Raw genomic sequence first — 26,015 nt, 5'->3', positions numbered from 1 at the left:
GCATGGGAATGGAACTTAACCAGCATGATATTAGTGATTTATTTTTTGCTGTTTTTGTATTTTATTATGACAGTATGTAGACAGGAACCAAAGAGGAAAAGTGAGAGAAAGGATAGGAATCAGGAAAAGTTCACAAGCCTGGACTCAAACTCAGGTCACCTGAAGTATAACAGCACTACATATCAACTTGCTAACCACGAGGCTATCAGCACCAGCTAGAAGACATTGGTTTTGTTAATATTAGAACCTCATTGTGTAAGAAACAAGGTGGGAACAGAATCTGACGGCAAACAATTCAGCTGTCAGAATCTGTTCCCCAACCCCCATGATGAGAGATGTCGATTTAGTGATTTAAAAGATGCTGATTCTGTCCTGTGTGTAGATGGAGCTTAACCAGCATTTCATTTTGGGGTATTTTTGTCTTTTATTTTGATAGGATAGTATGTAGACAGGCACCAAAGAATTAAAGCGAGAGAGGGGTACGGGATCAGAAAAATATCACAAGCCTGGACTGGAACTCCAGTCACCTGAAGTATAACAGTGTTATTTGTCATCTTGCTAACCACGAGACTATCAGCACCAGCTAGAAGGAGTTGGTTTTGTTAATATTAGAACCTCATTGTGTAAGATTTTTTTTTACTTCTACAAAGACCATATGTGTAGACGAAAAAAGGAAATACCTTCTCAACCTGCGTTGTTCTGCCTTGCAACACACACGCATGCACGCAAGCACGCACGTACACACACACACACACACACACACACACACACACACACACACACACGCACAAAACCACTCACCAGGGTTTCATCCTCTCATGATCCTGACTGGGTGGCTGAGGGCTGGGAAATCTGTGAGGGAGGATTTCCCATGAGCCTTGGCATGGTGTTAAAGAAACACCTGTAGTGTTAAAACTCAAAGCCACCCAGGATAACCTTCATTCCATAATATCACACACTGCACTGCTTGACAAGCACATACATTTCCAGTTCAAACAAAGACATAAAGAAAGATCCCAAAACATCATATTCAGTACCTGTGTGATCAGATCCAGTCTTGGATCTGACCTCCATTAGTGAAAAACAAGAGTTTCCCAGACTGATCAACAAGTGCACTGAAGATAACAACAGATTGGAGGCAGGAGCAGCCTTCACTCCTCTTCTCTTCACATCAACATTCTCTCTGTTTCGTACACATACAAGACATGTGTTCACCTAAACATCTCACGTGATTAGAGTGCTCCCTTTCTTTCCCAAGCCTATCTGTAAAGCACCCATCTGTACTCTTTCTGTGGATGGTCAGCCATCTGCACACTATGCAGATTTATTACACGAGCAAGGATTTGAAACATTCGTATTGTTCATGTGTCAAATTTTGCTATGTTCATGACTTCACACAAGGTGCCTATTGCAAAGTTAGGGGTGAATTATAAGGAATGTGTTTTAAAATGTGAAACAAGGTAGTGAAATGAAAACTTTTAACTTGAGTACTGCATTTTCATTATGTTGTGTTGTGCGCAAGATGCTGCAAAGATGCAAGTGCAGCAGTCAAACGTGGAAAAGCAGCACAGTGGAATGCAAAAATGCATTTTGAAAGGATGGCAGCTTGGTGTGAAGGCCTGTTCACACCATGGACTGTAACAATAAATTTTACTTTGAATGATCGTTCTAATTCTATGAGAACAGGGAAGTCCACACCACAACTATATCGACAAAGGGGAGCAATGCTGTTGGAATCCCTTTCAGAAAGATTTTTTTTTCCAGCTGATGAACAATAAAACTTTGACAACCTGCTTTAAAGAGTTTGAGCTTTCAAAACAGCAGCTATGACATAACTGCAGCATGTGTTATACAGATGTACAGAATGTTATTGTGCATTAGTTTAGATGCTAATATACATCACTATAGTTATTTTTCTTGGTGTGAATGGCCCTTTAGTCTTTTCTATAGAGTTAAAGAAGTAAAGTTCTTAATTTCCTGTATAGGGATCATCTTAGATCTCTGTTATTGTTATTATGTTTATAGAGACACGGGTGACATGTTCATCTTCAGTAGGAGCAATGGTGCTTCTATCAAAGGTGGTATGACCCCACTGTATTTGTGTGTGAATGTGTTCGTTATCCACTGCTGCAAGTTCTTCAATCTCATAAGCTATAGAAATCCAGACAGAGTGTGAGAGATGTGGAGGCAGAGTTCAGGAGGAGGTGAAGTATAGGATTTCAATATAGGATGCATGTATTCTGTATTGTGGTGCAATCACATATTTAAACATAAACAAATGAATAAACGTAATGCGATGCTTAATTAAAAAATGAACCAGATATGAAAAGGTAAGATTTCTCCACTCAGAAACTCATGGCATAGTTTATTATTAACTATTTGCATTGATTTTATTTAATTAAATATTCATATTCAAAATGTATTTTCTCAAATTGCTTAGAAACAGCAAAAATCATTGCGCAATTTATCTGCATTTCTTCAGTTAAAAAGTATGAACATGGCTAAAATATGGCTAGCTGTGGAACAAGCAATATTCAATTTGTTTTAAACGGAATTTAAAATATATTAGATTTAGGCTATTCGTGATAATAAATATGGTTATTGTGCATTTAAAACACATTCAGTTTGTTAGTATATTACAAAAATCTTACCCGTTTCATTTATGTATGACTGACATATGCATAATACTCAGGCAGAGGAAGAGGACGAAGCCAAGCGGATCGAATAGCAGTGTAACTTTAAGAAACAAAACAACAGGAAGTTCCAACAAGAGAAAACAGTATGAAATGACTATGCTATGTTTCCATCACCCTGTTTTTATGCACATTTGGAAGTATCGCATCAAGCAAGTGATAGAAACGGTAAAAAAAAAAAAAAGTTTTGCGAATTAAGAAACACATTTGCATAATAAACGCTGATGCAGCGAACATTAAACCACGTGACTAATCTGTTCCCGCTGATGGCGTTTTATTTTCTGTTGGTTACTATAGTTTACCAATACCACCGTCATTCGCTCAAGCAACTTGATGGAAACGCCTAATTCGCATTTGTGTCTCCCCCCCCCTTTTTTTGCAAACGTTGACAAGTTTTGCTTCACAAACCCAGCTAACTTAATGAGCTAACTGAACTGAGGGCAAATATAGCCTACAGTGTGAACTCAATGAACAAAACAAGGATCAGTTGTGTGAAATCAGTCAAACAATGAATAATCATGACAACTAATGAAAACATACTAAGCAACCATGATGACCAAAGAAACACAGGAAACAACGAGAAGCAAACTAAAAGTCCATGAAAGTGAAACTGAAACAATAACAGAACGTGACAGCGTCACATTAATTATTTTTGTTTATGTTTATGTGAAAACTGTGTAAATGGATAGAACTTTTATATGCAATTCAAATACAGAAATCTCAGTCAGGCATAAATATTTATTTGAGTGTTCCCAACGCTGAAGAACCCTCTTACAAATACAGAGGCAAAAGCACAAAGCCTTATAGGTTTTTATTAGATCTCATAGGCCTAACCTCTCATCAGCTGAAACACAAGTGCGTTATTCTTCTCCTCAAAATAAAAACAAGAATGAATGAGAAGACCGACGTCTGGCATCCAAAAATGTCTTCCCCTGGAGCAATTTCAGCACCATTCATGATATTTCTCATGACATCATAGATTACCACCTTTACCTGCTGTCAAGATAAAAGACACAGACTGGAGTTCTTTCCACCAAACATTAAACTCAAGTGGCTTAATAACATATTATTTTCTTTTTATGCTTGAAAAAGGCACAAGAACACCTTGTGATGTTGATCACCACAGAACAGCAGTGTTGTTGCTATGGTGTCTGATGTAACGCTGAAAAAATAGACAATTAACCCAATGTTTATTTTGTAGTATAGGCTACCTCTATTAATTTCTTAGTAAAACAGGTCATCGGGGGCATTCACAAATCACCAGCACCTGACAAAGCCCCCTGCCTCTGGTTCTCAGGTGTGTGAGTTTGTGTGATGGCAGACGGTTGAATGATGCTCTGTCGCTGGAGGACAGATTGATTTGACATGTGTAACCTCTGAAAATATGATCGAAAACATCAACCAGCCTCATTGCTCTCTATCTACTTCCTTTTCCCGGAATAATCATTCCTGTTTCTCTCCACCTCCATTTCTCATGACTCCTGTCTGCTCATTCCTGTTAAAATCTCTCTCTCTTTCTCTGAATATCCCTCTTGGCCTCAGGAGGTGTTATGACAGTAAGGATGGAGTGTGTGGAGAGCAAGAAGGAGCATGAAGAGAGATAGTGCTGGGGGCGAGCTGGATGGAGGGTAGACGAGAGTTAAAAAAGGGGCACTGTTTCAGAAATGTAGCCTGGAGAGACAGACATCCACCGCCACCACACTAATGTTTTGGAGGGGGGGGGGGGGCTAAACATCAACACCAGTCAAAACAGGTAGCTGCCCTGTTCTTGAGTAACACACACACACACACACACACACACACACACACACACACACACACACACACACACACACACACACACACACACACACACATTAATGAACACATACCGACACCCATAATTACACACACCTCACCACAATACTGAGAGTGAATGACTGGAATCATATTAACACTGTCATTCCTACTATGCAGTACAGATATACTTTTATATACAAATATATACATGTTTCAAAAGCATTTTAAAACATTTCAGTTTTGACAAAAGTTAGATAAATAAATAGACACTCATAATCATAAGCTGCGTTCACTGGAGGAAGTAACCATAGCAAAAATATTTTTTGAGCGCTTTTTTAATATAGGATTTATGTTAAAAAACATATGCACGGGCATTTATTTATTTTCAGTGTAGATTATTACACTTTATTAAATTACAACACAGACAGTATATATAAATAATATAATCCGACTGTGTAATTTTGTATGAAACTGTCTTATTCTTTACACACACTCACACACACAGACCTGTCTCTAGAGAATTCAGTGATGACATTGTTGAGGTTTTACCACAGGGCAAAAAAACCCTCAATGTTGCAAAATCAATGTCACTTTCATCCACTCACTCGCTTCAAACTGTAATGAACAGGTCAACAAACAACCACCTCGTCTGTCTGTCTCTCCTGTGGAAATTTTGATATCATTATTCTTGTGTCTGTCTCCAGGCATGGGAGGCACCAGATCTGACTAGTGTTTTCTGATACAGGGCTGCGGAAACCAACATAATTAGACAAAACTGGGATGAGCGAAAGGAGTTGACAAAACCTAGCCCCAAGAAGTTTTGTCATTATGTTCTTCCTGTCACTGACGCTCCATCAAGGGATGAAAGTCGACACACCTTCCCCCAGGCCTCAAGCTGTAACTATACAATAAGAGTGATGGAATTTGCTTTCATAAAACTGCAATTGCTGTGTGATTCATGTTTTACATTAATGATGAATGGGATTGAGGTTTACAAAATTTTACATTAATAGCTGTCATTTAAAGGGCTTTACGGAGCAGATTTCTGAATGCAGAGATCAAATGGGGAAAATACCTTAATTCACATGATTTAAGATCACAGCTGCTTGCTACTAATTGCTGTTCACGTTCTAATCTAAACTTTCAGATCTTCCTTAACACTGTGTTAGTTTCCACCAAAACACAGGGCTGTATTTTTGTACCGGGACAACATTTTATGAGCCTCAGTCAGCCACACAATATTATAACGCTTTGTTTATTTACCAGTTTAATGAATTAATGTCTCGTCTTCTAAAATCTTCTATTTTTTAACGTCCGTTTTATTATGTTATTAGAAATTAACAGTGTTCATCTTATAGTTATAATTTTAGTTCATCAAATAAATCTCCATTATATAAATGTAGACTATTACTAAATTTTAATTTAGCTAAATATCATATAGATGAATGTTAATAGGTCTGTAGTAGGCTAACTGTAGTAGGCTAACCAATATTTTTGATCATTGGACAAGAGATTAAAATATATATCAGGACTATTCTTCAGTCATGTTTCCGTATTTCATATCTTTAAATTGTGCCTGGTTTATTTGTTTAGCCTAGGCTATATGATTGTAGTTCTGAATGTAATTTGACCTTGTTTGGTCTGTTGTACTATAAATGAATGAATGAACGAATGAATAATACGACGCTGAATACCATCCGCCACAGCTGGCGCTGTTCTCTCGTCTCGCAGTGTTTTTACAGTCAGGCGGTTGAGAGGGCACCTAACAGAGGTCCTTTTTCTTGGTGACGTGTATTCTTGAAATCGATATGTGAAACTAAACGAAACGGATGATAAAACATTGCATAACTTTCGATTAGAGGCTTTTTTCTTTTTCTTTTTCTTTTTTTTTACCGTGTTTTTGGTGGCGTCTTTAACCGTCTCTGAAGATGGAGATGCTTTACCATCAGACCAATAAGTGAGTTTGTTCATTCTGCTGATCATTTTGAAATAAATTAGCTGGCTTAACAGTAAACAGAGCGTTTTCATAAGTTCGGTACAACATGTAACAAATAAAAGGCTCTTTGAAATCTATTGTATAGTAATGTGACAAGCTGCTTTGGTCTGACAGCAATGAAGAAGATAATGTTGCTTTGCTTTCTCTGTTTTCTTCCTGTTTATGAATCTAATATTTTTTGGTATTATTATTATTATTATTATTATTATGCTGCTTAATTATGGTCTTTCAGCTGTTTAGTGTGCCAAAAGTAAGGTTAAACTCTAATGTAGAGCATGTATAATGCTATCATCTGTCTGACAGCAGAGACGTCACACTAGATAGCGAGACATCCATATGAACCTATAGTCCCCTAATGTTTCTAACACCAGTGAATAATGTACAGTGTGTTTAACCCTCTCTCTCTTCTCACACATCCGTGTCTTTCACTTCCAGACAAATTCAGGAGGTTCAGTCTCAGATGGGACGACTGGAGACAACAGACAGACAGTCAGTCCACTGTAAGTCAGTGTGTGTGTGCTTACAATATAACGAATAAAGATACTCAGAGACGATCGGATACAAATAAGACACATACTCTCAAACATTATGATAGTAAGAGCTGGGCAGTGTGGTTTATGAATATGAATTTCACCTAAAAGCTGCTTCCTTATCCTCGATTGGTAATGTGTCTACCCGATACATATGGTGTACTCTAACAGGGATATATAATACACTATAAAGCATAATCTTAACTGCTAAAAGACATGAAGATATTATAAACATTAACATTATGATTTTTTTTTTTTTTTTTGCTTTGAAAATTTACTTGACTTTTTAAATAAAGTATATACCAGGTGTCGTATTGGCCGTACCATTTATTGAACCAGAATGTCAATATTGTAGCACTACATTTACCGTAAAACAAATTTTTGGTCTGCCCAATTTTTAATGTCATGAGACAAATTTTTTTTTTACTTCGTATCTTCCTACTCTGAGCTGTTTGATGGTCCTGCACTTAGAAATGAGGTGTTTCTGTGGCAATGACCATAACTATGCCCATTTTTTGTAGATATTTAATCACTGCATACATTTGCATCTTTATTCTCTTGTAACATATTAAAGAACTGAGAAAGAGCGCCAGGTAACACCAGTTATAAAAATGTGACATATAACCAGTCCTAGGCCTGGTTTACACCTGCGTACCGAATAACATTTAACTCTAAAAGTTTTGTGGTTACATGTGTTTTCCACGACCTCTTCGCAAAAATGTATTGACCCCATTCACACCAGTAAAAATACTCTTGTGATTGGATAACCTAGATGTAAAACCACATGCAAACTGTGTCCAGTCTTCGAGCTGCAGGCAAAGTCATTGTGGTGCCACCGGGTGCCACTGACCACCTGATTGTTCTGTAGAGGTGGAGCTCACGCAGAGAGCCAAGCTGGTGCCACGGCAGGAAGGACAGGGAGGAGTGATGGGGTGGGGGGCATGGAGAATGAATTGAGGTGGTGTTGTGGCTCTGTGGTGAGTCTGAATGAGATAACCGTCTCTTACCCATACTGATGACATCATATGAGATGTCATAGGCGGGAAGGATGCGTAACGTATGCGTACGTTTGTCTGTGTGAGAGCGACTGTGAGATTGCATTGTCTCAGTGGGTGGGGGTCAGGGCAAGACTGCCTGTGTGATAAAACTTTCCCACCAGTCTGTGGTTCTGTCCAAGGAAGCTGCACTCATTCCCAATCTGTGGATCTGCATGTCAGTGCTTGATTCCATCTGTACACTGTTACTTATTTTAACTCATTGCAACTTCGTGCTACATTTTCATCTATTTACACTTGTAACATTTAAAATGGCTAATTGTAGCTTTTAGTGTTTTGTTTAATAATATAGAATTAAAAAAATCTGCCATATATTGTTATCACACACACACTTGCAATTTATTTCACTCATTGTTTCATAATTATTTGTAAGCATGCATTAAATTGATGTAAATTGGCATTTAGATATTTATAGATATTTATTATTTTCTATTCTATTTTTCAAAAAAATAAAATAAAAATTAAGCAGCACTGTTTTAAACATTGATAATAATAATTTCTTAAGCAGGAAATCATCATATTAGAATGATTTCTGAAGGATCATGTGACACTGAAGACTGGAGTAACACAGGAATAAATTACACTTTAAAATAAATAAAGATAAGTAAAGAAAAGTCATTTTAAATAGAAATAATATTTCACAATATTAGTTTTTACTGTATTTTTGATCAAATAAAAGCAGCCTTGATGAGCAAACCACCTCCAACTTGAATGGTAAAGTATGTGAAGTACTTTATGTTCTTGATATGATTGTTATTTGTGTACTTATATTTTCTGATGCTTGTGTTTCTTGCAGTACTTGAGAATGAACTTCAAGCCAGAATTGATCAGATCTTTAATCAGCTGGAGCGACTCGAGATACTAGCCAGTAAAGAGCCACCAAACCGCCGCCAAAATGCCAAACTGTGAGTGCATCAGTAAAAATATCTACTTGTGCCTTCTTGAATCCAGTCCTCATCTTGATCAGAGGTTGCTTTCTGGAGAATTGCCAACTAGAGCAAAATATCTCTATATTTGTATATAAATAAATATCTCTAAATATTCCAATTTGATCTTTAATCAGTAAGCACAGACTGATTGCAGTCCAGTATGTGAGTAAGTGGAAGCTGGACTATAGGACTGTTGGATGGATGACTACCTCAACGTTGTAGGTTCAAAGATCAGGAGATTCATAAGCTACCGCACCATGACAAGGCAGGTTGCTCTGGGAAGATTGTCCCTGTAGTAAATACATAATGTAAGTTGCTTTGAATAAGAAAGCCACTGCCAAATGAAGAATAATGTGATGTGATGAAGGTTAGGAGTGTTTGTGTTGTGTGCCGCCCCGTGGGATCCAGTGAAAACATTCCGTCTGCAGTCACGTCATCACCAACATTCCTGTTGTGTGTGGCAAAGCTTGGCTAAAGCACTGCGCAAACACACCTGAGGCCAACACACCTGTTACACCAACTCATTCACAAAACACTGAATATCGTACAGACACTTCTTGAAGAGTGCCTGTCTCACAGTGTGTGTGTGCATGAAACCAGGTTAATGTTGGTAAGTTGGTCTAATCAATGGGAATCCTAGTTTTAATGGAAGGAGCTTCAGACACTTCTGTAATTTAAGTGATTGTTAGACAAGTGCCATCTGAAATTTTCTTCTAGAATGATCATTTTTATCAAGCTCGTATATTTAAATTCAGTAATTTCACTTAAATGGCAATGCAAATAACCATTTAAGTGAAATGACTGAACTTAAATATACAAGCTTCATAAAAATTATCATTCTAGAAGAAAATTTCAGATGGCACTTGGAGGCTTTTGCATCTTAACTCTTCATATGTTCTAATACATAAACTTATTAATCTTAACTTATTATCTAATACATACAACAAAATCAATACATTTTAGAATTTTTTTAAATAGTTAAAAATATATATAAAGAAATGAAATGTAATAAATGAAAATGTATTGTTTAAAAAAAAAATTATATATAGTGTATGTGTGTATATATATATATATATATATATATATATATATATATATAATATATATATATATATATATATATATATATATATATATATATATATATATATATATGCTAATGCTTGCATAATTTTATTTTTTTATTTAATAAAATAAATGTTACTTTTAGCAGTGTGATTATTATTATTATTAACATTAACTGTAATGGTATTTTCATCATTTTTAAAAAATAAATATTTGAATGGATATATAATGGATATATAATGAATATTGAATGGATATAAATTAATATTCCATTTCTTTTTTTTTTTAAGATTCATTTTCAATAATAGCTTGACAGAGTTCCAATAACTGGCCTGGTCTTATACTAGCCCTGAGCCCTTGTATTATCCTTACTGTTGAGTCCTAAATGGTGTAAATAAATTCTGAAAAGTTTGATTCGAAATAAATCTTTAGCCATTTCTGAAAGCAAAACCTCTTTATACTTAAATGAGCAGGTACTCTACACCTATTGCATCACCAGACAATACCGGCGGGCTGCTGTGTGGTCCAAAAGCTCACACTCAGTGTGTTTTTTCTTTCTGTAGGCGTGTTGATCAGTTAAAGTATGATGTGCAGCATCTTCAGACTGCCCTGAGGAACTTCCAGCACAGACGTTACGCTCGTGAGGCTCAGGAGAGAGAAAGAGAGGATCTCTTGAGTCGAAGCTTCACAACAAACGTCAGTAGACCACACACACGCCGCCTTCTGCACAGTTTCCCAAACTCTTTCACCATCACTCATCAGTCTATAAACGTACATCACACTACAAAGAAGGCATGATTTTGACAGTGTTTTTTTTTTTTGTGTAGGATGCAGACACCTCCATCCCTATTGATGAAACCCTGCAGTTTAGTAGCAGTCTACAAAACGCTCACCGAGGAATGGACGACCTGCTGGGCTCAGGCTCCAGCATCCTAAACGGCCTGAGAGACCAGAGGAGCACACTTAAGGTCTGTGTGACACACAGAATGCAGGGCGGATTGCATTTGGAGACCAGGAAGGGGAATTTTTTTATCCTCTTATCAGGGTGTTTCTAAACATTTCTAATAGTGCTTGACTGATTGTTGATAAAGTGCCGATCGCTGATAATACAGTTTAATGATAGCCAAATGAAGTGTTCACAAGATTGAGGAAAAACAATAGATCTATTGATCCATTTAAAATGAAATCCTAACAGTTTAACAGTTTAGGCAGTGACATTTTGGCATTATTTATATACTATTATATTAGTAGCTTTTAATTAGAGTTGTTTTAGTAATTTTGTTGATTTTATAATTTTTTTATATATTTTTTGTTAGGTTTAGTATTTTAACTTAAACTTATTTTATTTCAGTTTGTGGCTAAGGCAACATTTCTAATTTCTTTTTACGTTTTTTTTTTTCTTTTCTTTTTCATCTAATATTTATTATATTATTATATTTCAGCTTTATTTCAATGCAGGGTTCCTACGCAGTTTTTGATTTTAATCATTTCCAGGTCTGGATAAGTATGGAAAAATATGTGTTTCCAGACTATTGCCTCTATTCCGTTTTCTAAAATATGAAAATAATAATTTCTAAAAATAAAAGTATCATACAAGCAGAGAGTTTTCATGGTGAAAGTTTAGTGATTGTCTAACACGAATGAATTCAAGGCACACATTTTCATTACGCAAAACTGTTTGTCTTTTACCATAAGCGAGTCTCTTTTAAACTTCACTAAATGAATGTGGGTGTGCCACTCAAACCAGCGACCGAGAAAGGAGCAAACGATCATCTAAATCAGGCTGTATTTTGCTGTTTGGTGATCATGCAACATCCAACCTCATTTACAGCATCCGACTGATGCAGAGGTGAATATATGCAGGTTATAAAGTGTTTGAGGTTTCTTCTTGTTATCACTTCATGTTAATATGGTCTGAAATTTGAGACTGAAAAAGTATAGATTTTTTTTAATGGAAATCGTGTAGGATCCCTGTCAGTCAATGAAAATGTTTTAGTTAACAATAACAACACTGGTTTGAGGTCATGCATGCGCATTTAGACGCTGACAGTGTGTTTCCAGGGAGGAGTATGTGTTCTTCCTGAAGCTCGTCTGATTATCACAGAGCGTGAGAGACCGCCTCTGACTCTGGTTTTGGGGAAATGACGGGGGTGATGTGTACCTCAGATGTTTTACTGAGTGAATGAATGTCTCTGTTGCTCACCGTGTTAAAAAAACGCTATTCAGAAAACTGAAGGTTCTTGGCTAAATCTTGCACCTTCTCTCTCTCTCTCTCTTTTTTTTTTAGGGTACCCATAAAAAGATGTTGGATGTCGCCAACATGTTGGGTTTGTCGAACACGGTCATGCGTTTGATTGAGAAGCGAGCAACACAGGACAAGTTCATCATGATGGCTGGAATGCTCGCTACTTGCTTTGTCATGTTCCTGGCGGTTAAATACCTTAGCTGAACTTTCCCAACTTTAGGCGACCTTGCTCCTTGATCACGTCAGTGGCTCATTCCGGTTTTCATGCCACTTGCATCACATCTATAAAAATTGCAGAGGTGTGCTAAAGGAAATCACACAACTGCTTCTTTGCAGGATGACTGTCCGTCTCATCTTCACAAATCTTTTTTTTGTTGTGTCTATTCTTTCTTCATCTACTGTATTTTGAAAGACATTTAATCTTTTCATAACTTTCTGCTCAGCTGACTCTCAAATAAGCAGTTTGAACATTTGTCTCTGCTAGTCTGAACTAAAAACATCAGTCCTCCTGTAGCTCAGGTGGTATAGAGAGCAAAAAGTCATTAAAATGTACTTTTAAAATTGTTTAGAGAATCGGTCTGTTATCTGGCTCTTCATCGTCATCTTTTGGAGAACAAACCAAAAACGTTTGGTTATTCAGTGCTGTGTTGGTTTTGTACTGTATTATTCCTAACTCTTCAAACCTGTAAATACAGATTCTTAGACATTTTTGTGCAATAAACTCATCATCCATATACATCCAGCTGCCCTGAAATGTAAAACTTGTTTCATACTGTTAAACTGTCTTCGCCTGGATCTAAGCAGGAGCCACAGCCCCCGGCAAACAGGAAATGAGACGTCTTATTGGACATCTGCTGCATGGATCTTGACGCTCTGTGTGCGCACATTCACACATGCTCAGGACCCCAGCAGCATAATCCCCAACAATGTCCCCCTGGAACAGTCACAACATTTATGTGTTTGCCACTGTTGACAGCAGGTTCGTTGACCAAGACGAAAAAGATACCATAATGTGACATCAGTTCCTAATTGCTAGTTACTTTATTTTAATTATTTGTTTATAATAATGCTCAATAATTATGCTCTTTTTGTGTGTAAAATGAGATAAAAAATTATGTGAAAGTAGAAAAAAAGTCACCTGCAGTTCTTTTCCATTATAGTCACAAATTGACAGACTTGAGGATCAGAAAGAAGATATGTTACAAATGTACATAGTCATTAATGCTTATATTTGCTCAAACACATTTTAAGGTATTAAAACACTGCCTCCATAATCTAACAAGCAGGCAGCATTTGTAATTGAAAGATCTTGTATCGTCACCTTCCTAAAATAATTGCTTAAGTCATTTTTTGACAAAAAATCTTTGTATTATTATTTTGCATCTCCTCATGATCCTGGCCACCTCTGGTAAACTCGCACCTTGAACAGATCGTGCAATTCTACCCCTGTAGTATAATGGCCTATGTCGAGAGTGTGAGCCGTTTTATTCTTAAAGAATGACTTGGGCAGTTATTTTAGGAAGGTTACGATATTTAACATCAAATATTACTTCCTCTATGGTTTCTGGTGAAAACTTTGCAACAAGACGCGGCGTTGATAACTAAAGCCAATCTAAGGCAAGTGAAGTACCATCCAACAATGCCATCTAGCGTCATTTGGGTGAACTTCATTGGGGTGATAAAGTAGGGCCTATTCTGCCACTAAAATCTACCTACAATAAAGAAACCAGTGTTACAAGTTCAGGTTAAGTTATATGGTTTCCACAGTAAGGTAATCCATCCCAGAAGGTGCTCTTTGTGTGGGTTTTGATCATAGTGTGTTCATAAATAGTTCAAGCACTTTTAGTACAAAATTTGAAAATGCCTTTGTTTGGCAAGTAACATTGACAAAAGGTTATTAATCAGTACATGGCCAGTAGAACCTTTCTTAGTGGGTGAGGATAGGCATAGACTACTTTTTAGGCTGACTGTTATTTTAGCAGGTTATTTCTATGTATACCAGAGCTTATTTATTTTCCCCAATGAAGTCAAATTCAGGCACAGATGACCTTGCAATATATCTCACTTATTGCCACTTTCTGATGCCTTGTAGCTGGTTTTGCAAATCCAGGGGTTCGCCACTGAACAGTGAGAGACAGGTCATGGTTGGTTTGTTAAAGTGCAATTTTACTTATTTATATTTCTATATCTTCCTGTTTGCAATGTTATAGGTTAACCTGAAATGTTAATGTAAAATGTTTTAGTACTACTTCATATAAACATGGATAAAATAATAATAATCACACCCGTACACCAGAATTACAAGTCAAAGTCTTTATTTGCTGATGCATCAAGGAGGAATTAAAAAAAGCTAATGTCACCGCTGCCATTTACAGTACGTCACCAAAAGTTTTGCCACATTCTGTGTCCCTCCAAAGTTCAAACACACTCCTAACCTCTGTAGTACCAGCCCTGATCACGTTAACATATTTTTTTCCCCCACATTTTTAATGTCATTATTTTTTTATTAGCATTTTTAAATGGGTGTTACAAACCTTTATTTTACAGTTTCACTACGTTAACTTTATTTACATTTAACTAAGTATACAGAAAAAAAAAACATTTTCCAAAGAAAATAATTTAAAATCAAATAGAAAATAAAATTATTGCAGAATACTACAATCATACAGTTGTTACAAGATGCAAAAACAGCATCTCAATGTACATCTTTTCAGTGCAAGATTTCACAATTCGATAAGGGATGGGAACCTTCAAATCCCAAAGTGTAACTTGTTATACAGTTTCAACAGCCTGTGACATTATAAAAACTTTTGACATCAACATGTGTGATGTCTGTTTCATCCACTATTTTCAAATAATTTATATTGATTTACAACCAATCAGCAAAAATAGCTTAACACTGTTCAGTGCTGAGTATGGCTTTTATTTTAATCATCTTGTTCATGTTTTTTGATACCCTTTGATCAGAGTATAGTACAATGGTTTTTGATAATTGGTATGATCTGAAAATTACCAAATATTTTGATAATCGTTGAGCACACCAATCGTCAGTTTATCACAGCCTGGTTTTGAATAGCAGGCTTAATTTTATCTTTGCATATTGTATCAGTTAATTCATAAACTCTGCAACTTTCATGAATGCTTTGTACACAGAAAATCAAGTCTCCAAAAGTGACCCTTAAAGACCACCCATTACCAACTGTATACAACCACGCTAAAAGCCCACAACAAAGATTTTGATTATGGCTTCAGCAAGAGAGCTTCTGGATACAAGAAACACATCAAAAAATGAACAAAAATTTGACATACCACACAAAATGAAACAACACGCCAGCAGTGGTTTCCTAGTTGTAAGAGCCATGTCTTGGCCTATAAACCAACTCATACTCCTTGTGGGAATATTTATATATGGTGTTACATAACTCAACCTCCTAGCTCCTGGTTCAGGACATATAATTTCATAACATTACAATCTCAAAAGGCAGACAAGATCTTATTCTGTCCTTAATTTAAATGCACTCTTAAACAGCCCTGTTGAGGTCACCCTTAGGTAGCAGAGGACGTAGAGGACAGAAGAGGGCTATGGGTCGCCAGACTGTGCCACCCATTAGCTAAAACTCTTCAGCCTTACACGTTGCTTGGCCAGGCCCTCTCTTTGAGAGAAGCCGGTATTCAGGAGCCATGATTTGGAGGGTGCTGAAGGTCCTGCCCTGCAAAAATAGGATGCAGAAGTGGGTGTAGCTGTAGGGCAGCTGCTGCCGCAGCAGAGGCTGGCCGAGGGGCAAAGAGCGTTGGGTAGAGGGCAGCATGGGGGAAATGGTGTAGAGCAAGAGGGGTGTGATGAAGAGCAGAGGCTGGTATAATATGTATGGGTTGGCCTGAAAGGAAGGCAGTGTGGTGGGCTGGAATCAAGCCAGTGTGTCCTAAAGAGTGACCCAGTGAATGGCCCAAAGAATGGCCCAGTGGTGACAAGGAGATAGGGGTTAGATGATGTTGAGGTATGTGGTGCACCTGGGCTAGCTGGGCATGGGCAGGGTGGTGATGATGATGATGTTGGGTATGGGGATGAAGACCCATGGCAGCAGCGTGGTGCTGCAGGATGGCATGCTGTACTGTGGTAATAGAGGTAGCAGAAGCTGCAGAAACTGTGGGTTGCTGGATGTGCATAGGCTGCAGTGCAGCTGGTGGTGGCGGCGGTGCAGGGGCAAGGTTAGCCGCTGCTGCCAAGTTAGCTGCAGCTGCAGCAGCAGCAGCTGCAGCTGAGGGAAAGCTCTTCACCTGCTTGGCCAACAGTTGCTGTTGAATGTGCTGCTGAGCTGCTTGTTGTAACTTGCTGTATTTCTCCATTTCCTCTGGGGTAAAGGTGATTGGTTGACTTTCTAATGGTGCAAGACCATCCTCTTCAGCTTCCATGCCCATGTCCCCATCCTCCATTGTGGGCGGTGGGTAACCAGGGTAGGCGTGCATAGAAGGTTGAGGTCCCATGTCGGGCCCCATTAGATGCCCGTCCAACATGGGGTTACTGGAGTCTTGTATTGGCTCACCTTGGTATTGTGACATCATCATTGCTGGATCCTGTTCATATTGTGGCTGAGACTCATGGAGGGCTGGAGGGTCTGAGGGTGGATGTCTGGTCTCCTCGGACACTGCAGCAGCATTTGATACAGCCTCTTCCAATGGCTGCTTTTGTTGTTGTGGTTGCTGTTGTTGAACTGGTGGCTGAGGTGGAGGAGGAGGTGGGGGAAACTCACGAATGGGTTCTACCAGGATTACTTCATTACTATCAGAATTTTTCGCCTGTTCAGACTTTGCGCCCTCAGTTGAACGTGTAAGAGGAAGAAATGGTGGCTTCTTTCCTGCTTGGAGCTTGCCAAAAAGAGACAACATACTTTTGTTTCCAAGGGCAGGGGGGAGCTTGGGCCCAAAGTATCCTTGTGGAGGGTCCTTGATCTTGATGCCTGTCTTAGTGCCAGTACCAGATTCATCCCCTCCTTTTCTAGATTGGATTTTCTCCAAGAGTTGTCGAGCTGTGAATGAATTTCGATGTTCTGCAGCCCCTCCACCCTCCTTTGAGAAAGCTCCACCACCACTTCTAGTTCCTTGTACCGATGAAGAGTTGCTGTTTCGGGTATGTGTGCGGGAAGAGGACCTAGGAGATTGGGAACGGTAGATTCTGGATCGGTTAAAATCCCGTCGCTGTGTTGAGCTGTCAGATCGCCGGCTGTGACCATGTCGATGTGGAGAGCCCTTGGTGGAGATAGATGAACGACTGGCAGAGCTACGACTGCGACTGTAGCTGCTGCGTCTGTAGGAACGGGCACTGCTACTCCTGCTACTACGACTGGAGCTGCGACTACTGCTCCGTTGGTGTCTCCGCCGATGATGTTTCCTGCGGCTGTGTGAGCGTGAACGTGAACGCGAGTCTTCCTCTGAAGAAGATGAGGAGTAATGCCGCCTGTGAGATCGCCCACTACCACGCCTCTCATAGTCTGAGTCTGAGGAGGGTACTCTTGATCTGTGGCGACGTTTCTCATCACTGTAGTCACTGTAACTGTCTGAGTAGCTACGGCTACGGCGACTGTAAGCACTGCTCCCTGCTGAGGAACGCTCTGAGCTACTTGAGTAGGATCGACTGCGTGACTTTTGACCTCTGTGGCGTCTATGGTTGTGGTCTCCTCGACGTGATGACCTACTACGTGATCGTCCAGAATCATCACTGCGGTGTCTGCGCTGCTCGCGTGGTGGTGTGGAGCGACGGCGAGCTGGTCGAGAACGTTGAGAGGATGATCCACCATCCTCCTCACTGTCACTGCTTGGAGGTCGACCTCCACTTAAGGTCTTTTGGGCTGAGGCAGAGCAGGAAGCAGCAGGTGTGTTGGTGTCAGATTTAAGACGTTTAGTACCATTGTGTTCCTCTTTAGAGCTAGCCTTTACCGCACTGCTTTCCTCAACTCCAGACAACTGAGACAATTTGTGGGACCGTTTTCTCTTTCCTCCCACAAGGGACGTGCTTACTTCTGATGACTGAGCAGTGGACACTCCATCTTTGTCATCCTTGTCTTTCTCTTTTTCCTTACTTCCACCTCCCTCTGCTTCAATTTCATCAGTGCCACGTGGTTTATTTTTGCTTTTCTTTCTTTTATGTTTCTTCTTCTTTTTTGTTTTCTCTCCCGGAGTCTCATTCTCTAACTCCCCCTCCACTGCTGCTTTTTCTTTACGCTTGGAATGCTTGCTTGACTTCTTGTGTTTCTTCTTCTTTTTCTTTTTCTTAGACCCTGCAGATACATCTTCATTACTTTGTAATTTCTGCTCATTGTTCTCGCTCTCAGCACCCTCCTCTTTTAAGGATGATTGTTCTTTTTGAACAGTACTGGGTCCTGCAACCGTTGTAGCAGTCTCACCTCTAGTGTCAGGAGTACTGTCTGTGTTTTCAGGCTTAGACCCCTCTTGTCCATCAGTGCTAACTGCCTTGGCAGGTTTGCTGTTTTTGCTTGCCCAGTTTCCTTTGTTTCTTGACAGTTTGAAGTCAAAGTAAAGAGGATTACAACTGTAGGAGAGAGATGGCTGAGCCTTGGTAAATTCCAACAATTCAGAAGGCCATTGCAAGGTAGTGCTTTCATCCTTACTTAGCACAGGAAAGAAAGGCCCAGTTGCCATGAGTGGACCTGTGTCTGGAGACTCTGATATCCCTTGCTTGTTATCAGCTGGTTGGTACATGCCAACTACTACTGCTGTATCACTTTGCCCTGCAGCCGTACTTCCTGATTCTTCCACTGTCTTCACTTCAGCTGATATGGGAGAGGGATTTGTGTTTTGGGCCTGTGTAGGTTCGATCTCAGTGTCTTTTTCAGATGTGCAGCAGCTGACTTGCTCTCCAACAGTACCTGCTGCTGCCTTCTCATCTTTCGCTCCATCCTCATCCTCCTTGCTATCACACTGCTCTGTAGCCTTCATGAAAAGCAGAAACTGGAAATGGGGCTTGACCCGACAATGTGCAGGAGGTACATAATGGTAATACTGTGGCTCCTGTCCAGAGTAACCTTCCTCCTTTTTCATCATCATCTTCAGCTTGTTCAAAGTAGAGGCCAGGGCTGCTCCATCATCTGGTTGTGACTGCTCTTCCTCACCCTCACCCAGCCCTCCACCACCACCTCCTCCTCCTCCTCCTCCGCCGCCGCCTCCTGCTCCTCCTCCTCCTCCACTACTTCCTGCTTGGGAGATATCAGTGGTAGATGCCACAACTACGTCCTCTCCTTCAGTCTTTTCTCCTCCCTCTTCCTGACCTTCTTCTCCTTCCACCGTCTCTTCACCATGGTCTGCAAAGAAAGCTGCAACTGTCTCAAGTTTGACTGGGGCTTTCTTAGCAAAAGAGAAGGATACACTGACTTTGGGAGCCTGTGAGCCTCCAGAGGGTGTTGGAGAAGAAGTAGTCTTGTTAAACCCAAAGCTGATGGTAGGGCCTGTTCTAGGGGAGTCTTGATCACTAACACTACAGATTCCCTTATCTTCAATAACCTCTGTGTTGGTATCCACTGTCATAGGCACACCGTCCATGGAGTCTTCTCCCTTTTCCCCATCTACTGCCACTGTGGTGGTCTTAAACATAGGGCCACTACCAGCGACACTGCAAAATAAATAAAAGAATGAGACGCTGTGCAATGACTGGCAACACTTCCAAAAAAAGATTCGAAGACAGACTCAGAATTTTACTAACTATTCTTGCTGTTTCCTCTGTTCGGCCAGTTCATGAAGCCGCCGCAGCATCCTCTCCTGTTTTCTGCAATCCTTTTTGGAACGAGAAGACACATTTCGAGCAAACTCTCTCTGCTTCAGCTCCTTCAGTCTCTGTTGGATTAGACAGAGGAATAAGATCTTACTGAAAATGTTACGAGCTGCAGCTGCACACGTGATAAAGACATGTTTGTATGTTAAGAAAATTATGGCATGTTTAAATGTTGTTCAGTACAGTCATGCCTATGTGAATCTCTCCTACCTGCTTGTGTGCATGATCGTAGGAGTTGATGTGATTGTCAAACTCCTGATGTTTCTGGTATTGCTTATCACACAGTTCACAGTAGAAGTTGGCCCTCAGTTCCTCTAAAGCTTTGGCAATAGCTTTTTCCTTCTCCGCATAATCCTACAAAACAGAACAACATATCATAAAACATTAATTGAAATTAAGGCCCAAGTGTAGACTACGCATCGGTTTTCATTTATATTTCTGCATCGTTGTCCGCGTTGACGTGCAATTACACATGCATTTTAAACCTGAGGGAGGGGTTTTAGCAGACCAATCACAGCCCTTGCGGTCCCCGTAGAATTGACACGTTGTTGCATTTTTGGAGAGGTGCACGTTAGGGTACGCCATAGGCTAACCGTGCTACACACAGCCTACAACACAGCTACGGCATGAGTTCGACGCAGAAGTATAAATTGGGCTTTAGGTTGATTGGGTGTGGAAAACTGGCTTGCATAGGCAACATTGGCATTTGGGAGAACAGTATATGAACATTATAATGTACTGTACATGTAGGATAGTTTGTCAAGAAAGACATCAAGTTTGTGTGAAGGAGATTAATATCATCATATTCATTATAAGTATATTAACATGCTTATAACCTCGAATGGCTTTAGAGAGTTACGCACAGTTATCCTCAATGTTTTTGTATGTCTGTTTGTATTTGGTTGAGCTCCAGTGGAACAAGAGTAGCTTTCTATCCATACAAGAGTAGTAACTGTGACGAATCAATCTCAAACATTCACTGAATTTTAACTAGATAAGACTTGCGGAAAATCTACGGAATCTGCGGATCTACGGAAAATTAGGGAATTGGGAAGAACTGTAAGGAAAGAGAAATTATGTGTATAGGATGTTTAAGACTAACAGGAAAAAGGCACTGAACCCTGTTGCTGTCATCAGGGGTTAAAGCAAAAAAAAAAAATTGACTGAAAACCTTTCCTCGGCCAAACCCCATTCCACAGCCTGTCACACACCCCGTTTAAGAGCAGTTTTTCCTTCTTGTAATTAGGAGTATAGGGAGTACATGCTTTACCTTCACAAATGAAATACTCACAGAACTGAAATACTCTTTAAATTTGATTTAAAGAAAGGCCATTTTGAACCGCGTTTCTATTATTTACACACTTTATGAAATTTCTAATGCTTTTACAAGACTTGACTCTTTGTGATGTAGTCATACAAATAATTAACCATTTGCATAACTTTAACACAAGTTTTTATTTCTCAAATAATAAAAGCCAACAGAGCTTTCGTTTGAAGGTTATAAAAAAAAAAGGATAACAGTAGCAGTGGCATACATTATTTGTCAAGGAGATAACAGATTCTTAAACATGAGAATCAGTTTAAATGCTGCAATGAATGATCCACACTACAAAATGGAAATGCAGAATGTTTATGCTTATTGTTGACAAAACACAAATCACATTCGAAACGAGAATGGCCTTAAATTAGAAATGATTCAAGGATTATTTTGCATAGATGTTACATTTTAATCAAATGCAAATGCAATACTTCTGTGTCCAGAGGCAAATGAGCACTTTATATGAGCATCAAAGATTGGTTTCAGCAACTTGTTTTTGGACTAATCTGTTCATTTAATGGTTCAATTTTTCACTCATTAAGACAGTCACTTGTCGCCACCTACTGGCTTAATGATGCAAGTTGCAAACACTCCCAATTCTGATACCAAGCGTGCCGCACAAGCCCTGAAAAGTAAAGCCAAAGCGTCTCGATTGCCCCCCCCGGTGAATGGTCCTAGTATAGGTCATAAGCCCCGCCTCCCCGTGTAATTCAACGGGACGTGAGACCAACTAAACAGTTAAATTACACTTCAAATATCTTTTTTCCAAAGGTGGTTTCTTTCATTTGCTGTCGTTTTTATCACGCTGATGTAAGTTCAAGTGTCTGTTTCAAAAGTAAGTTGGTTTTTAGTTAGTTACGTGATGCGGTGGTGTAACGTCATGATTGACAGCTGTGATTGACAGGTTCTCTGAGCGAAGTAGTCACTGAAGCACCAACGGACATTTTTTTCGGGATTTTCGGAGGACTGAGGAGATTGTATTTACTTTATTTTAACAAGCCTCTTGTTGTACTGCAATCAATTTTTAAAAAAGTGTGCAGAATGCACTCTCCCTGAGTGCATTCTGCGAGAGTGAGGACGGAGTGTTGATTTTGCGGCTTTACTTCGCGGCTCACTAATGTGCAGGTCTGGTCCCGAGATCGCTACTGCGCTGACTCAAGTTCCAATATGTCAGCACCATATCGGGACACTGGCGGCTTCAGGTCTCATCAATGGAAGAGAGCGAAGGGGCGTCGTCCATCTTTTTTTACAGTCTATGGCTGATACTGGTGAAATATAACATTCGAGGACCATATACAAATATGAATATTTATACAATACTACTATTATGGCATTATAATTAATAGGTGCTTGTGTTGTTAAATCGAGCTTAAATTTTCCACTGTAATTAGCAAAGAACAGTTATATGTGTTAAATAGGAATACATTGTAATAATGTTAATCTCATGGTCACAGTATGCAATACCTGCTCTTCCTCTCTCCTCTCTTAATCTTTACCTGTATATCTTATCTTCCCAAAGCTGTGCTTTGATTGATACAGTCTTTGCAAACTGATTGTTTCTGTTTCTCGTTTAATACTTTTATCGTAAACAGTTGTTTGGTTTAGCTACTTACATTTTGAAGGCCAGACTCGCACGAGCGAGTCTTACTGGGCAAGACTTGAGTAAGATAGGATCATTAGATGCACAATATTTCGGGAGAAATATGGAGTGGGTCAGACATGATTTTGACCACTTCATTAAGTTTTGTTTTGTATAAAGCCTGTCTTTAAAGTGAATTTCATTTGGTATTAATTTTATCTTGATTTTAATCTATGTTTTATCAACCAATTGCCTAGATTTAATAAATGAGAAGCAAAATATAGCAGACAATATAATCAGGACATGGAGGCGCCGGCGCGATATTGCATAGCACGTCTCATAAATGAACCGAAATATATACAAGTCAAGTCAAGTCAACTTTATTTATATAGCGCTTTTCACAATACAGATTGTATCAAAGCAGCTTCACAGTATTAAATAAAATAGTACATCAGTGTATGTTTCTGGTGTAAAACATCCACGTTTGGTAATGCAGATCAATAGCACTGTTGAATCGATTAATCAAATTAAGTATCCCCAACTGAGCAAGCCAAAGGCAACAGTGGCAAGGAACCGAAAAACTCCATTAGGTGACCTAATGGAGAAAAAAAAACCTTGGGAGAACCCAGGCTCAGTCGGGGGCCAGTTCTCCTCTGGCGTTTATGAAGTAGAGACCGGATTTAACTGTAAGATTAAAATATTATATGAATGCCTGGCTGAAGAGATGCGTCTTTAATCTAGTTTTAAACTGGGAGAGCGAATCTGAGCAACGAACAGTATCAGGAAGGCTATTCCAGAGTTTTGGTGCTAAATGTGAAAATGCTCTCCCTCCTTTGGTGGATCTGGATATCCTAGGTATGACCAGAAGCCTCGAATTTAGTGATCTTAAAGAGCGCGATGGATTATAGGGCGATAGAAGATCCGTTAAATAAACTGGAGCTAAGCCGTTTAGGGCTTTATAAGTCAGTAGCAATACCTTGTAATTAATACGGAACTTTATAGGTAACCAATGTAGTGATGATAAAATTGGTGTTATATGGTCAAACTTTCTTGATCTAGTAAGAACTCTAGCGGCGGCATTTTGGACTAACTGTAGCTTGTTTATTGAGGATGCAGGACAACCAGCTAATAAAGCATTACAGTAATCTAGTCTCGAGGTCATGAATGCATGAACTAGCTTTTCTGCATCAGAAACAGATAGCATGTTACGTAATTTAGCAATATTTCTAAGGTGAAAAAAGGCTGTTTTTGTAACATATGAAATATGATTTTCAAAAGACAAGTTACAATCTAATATAACACCCAGGTCTTTTACTGTAGAGGATAAAGTAACAGGACACCCTACTATGTTAAAGTTGTATTGAAGGAGGTTTTGTGGGCGGTTTTTTGAACCGATAAGTATTACCTCTGTCTTATCTGGATTTAATAAAAGAAAATTGTGCGTCATCCAATCTTTTATATCTTTAACACACTCTGTCAATTTGGATAATTTAGCGTTTTCATCCGGCCGTGATGAAATATATAGTTGAGTGTCATCAGCATAACAATGGAAACTAATTCCATGTTTCCTTATAATATTTCCAAGTGGCAGCATATATATTGAGAATAATAGAGGGCCTAACACAGATCCTTGCGGCACTCCATAGTTTACTGGAGTTATGATCGATTTTTCTCCGTTTAAATAGACAAAATGGTAGCGGTCAGATAGGTATGATCTGAACCAGCTTAATGCTTGTCCTTGAACACCGGTATAGTTTTGTAGCCGATCTAAGAGTATTGTGTGATCTATAGTATCGAACGCAGCACTAAGATCAAGTAAAACTAGTATTGAGATACAGCCTTGGTCAGAAGCTAAGAGTAAATCATTTGTGATTTTAACGAGCGCAGTTTCAGTGCTATGATGCGGCCTGAACCCAGACTGAAACTTTTCATAGGTGTCATTTTCTTGCAAGAAAGAGCCCAGTTGGGCAGACACAACTTTTTCTAATATTTTGGACATAAAAGGAAGATTTGAAATGGGTCTATAATTTGCTAGGTTATTTGGGTCTAATTGTGGTTTCTTAATTAGTGGTTTTATAACTGCCAATTTAAATGTTCTTGGAACATGACCTAAAGATAAAGACGAGTTAATAATATTGAGGAGAGGCTCTTCCACTATAGGTAACACTTCTTTCAATAGTTTAGTTGGTATGGGATCTAATAAACATGTTGTTGTTTTAGAGGAAATGATAAATTTATTTAACTCTTTTTGTTCTATAGTTGTAAAGCACTGTAATTGTTCTTGCAGGGTGATAATCGAGGCTGAATTATAAGGCGCGATTGAAGATTGAACGTTTACAATTGTGGATCTGATGTTTTCTATTTTCTCAGTGAAAAAATTCATGAAATCATTACTACTAAACTGTAACGGAATATTTTGTTCAGGTGACGCTTGTTTATTTGTTAGTCTAGCCACGGTGTTAAATAAGAACCTAGGATTGTTTTGGTTATTTTCTATTAGTTTGCGGAGATGCTCAGCCCTGGCCGCTTTTAGGGCCTTTTTATAGCGTGACATACTGTCTTTCCAAGCGATTCTAAAAACCTCTAAATTAGTTTGTTTCCATTTACGCTCTAAATTACGGGTTTCTCTCTTTAGAACACGAGTAGTATTGTTGTACCATGGTGCTTTAATTTTCTCTCTGACCTTTTTTAGTCTCATAGGTGCAACAATATCCCATTTTCCAGAGAGAACGGTGCTCATAGTGCTGGTTAGTTCGTCTAGTTCATCTGTTTGTTTAGGTTCAGGCAGCAGCTGAGACAGATCCGATAAGCAATTTGAAAAATTATCTATGGTGGATGGAAGGATTGTTCTGCCTAATCGATAACGCGGCGCAGCATGATATATTACCGGGGTACGTAATATGCAAGTTACCATGTAATGGTCAGTTACATCATCACTTTGCGGAATGATATCTATATCGGTTGGATCGGTTCCATGTGATATAATTAAATCGAGTGTATGATTAAAACGATGAGTCGGTCCGGTAACGTTTTGCTTAACCCC

At 39.1% G+C, this 26,015-nt stretch overlaps 2 protein-coding genes across 7 annotated transcripts in view; one reads left to right on the top strand and one right to left on the bottom strand.

Annotated features, from left to right (window-relative positions):
- The first annotated feature begins 6,152 nt into the window (after positions 1 to 6,152).
- On the top strand, positions 6,153 to 13,647 carry gosr2 (golgi SNAP receptor complex member 2). Its single transcript, XM_081369290.1, has 6 exons — positions 6,153 to 6,429; positions 6,904 to 6,968; positions 8,850 to 8,958; positions 10,611 to 10,743; positions 10,875 to 11,015; positions 12,335 to 13,647. Exons 1-6 carry the CDS (start codon positions 6,401 to 6,403, stop codon positions 12,494 to 12,496), a joined length of 639 nt encoding a protein of 212 aa, XP_081225416.1. The 5' UTR covers positions 6,153 to 6,400; the 3' UTR covers positions 12,497 to 13,647.
- A 943-nt stretch (positions 13,648 to 14,590) lies between these two features.
- Positions 14,591 to 26,015, bottom strand: part of gpatch8 (G patch domain containing 8) — a 60,137-nt gene continuing 48,712 nt past the window's right edge. For all 6 annotated transcript variants that reach the window (XM_081369236.1, XM_081369238.1, XM_081369239.1 and 3 more), the window contains 3 exons: positions 20,286 to 20,429; positions 20,007 to 20,137; positions 14,591 to 19,916 (listed from right to left, as the gene is read on the bottom strand). In XM_081369236.1, coding sequence (XP_081225362.1) covers positions 15,965 to 19,916; positions 20,007 to 20,137; positions 20,286 to 20,429 — 4,227 coding nt within the window. In that variant the 3' untranslated portion in view covers positions 14,591 to 15,964. The remainder of the gene's footprint in view (positions 19,917 to 20,006; positions 20,138 to 20,285; positions 20,430 to 26,015) is intronic.

The sequence above is a fragment of the Scardinius erythrophthalmus genome (assembly GCF_964197995.2).
Source record: "Scardinius erythrophthalmus genome assembly, chromosome: 1".
Classification (NCBI taxonomy): Eukaryota; Metazoa; Chordata; class Actinopteri; order Cypriniformes; family Leuciscidae; genus Scardinius; species Scardinius erythrophthalmus.
The sequence above is the reverse complement of the archived record's forward strand: the minus strand, read 5'-3'. Positions and strand labels throughout refer to the sequence as shown.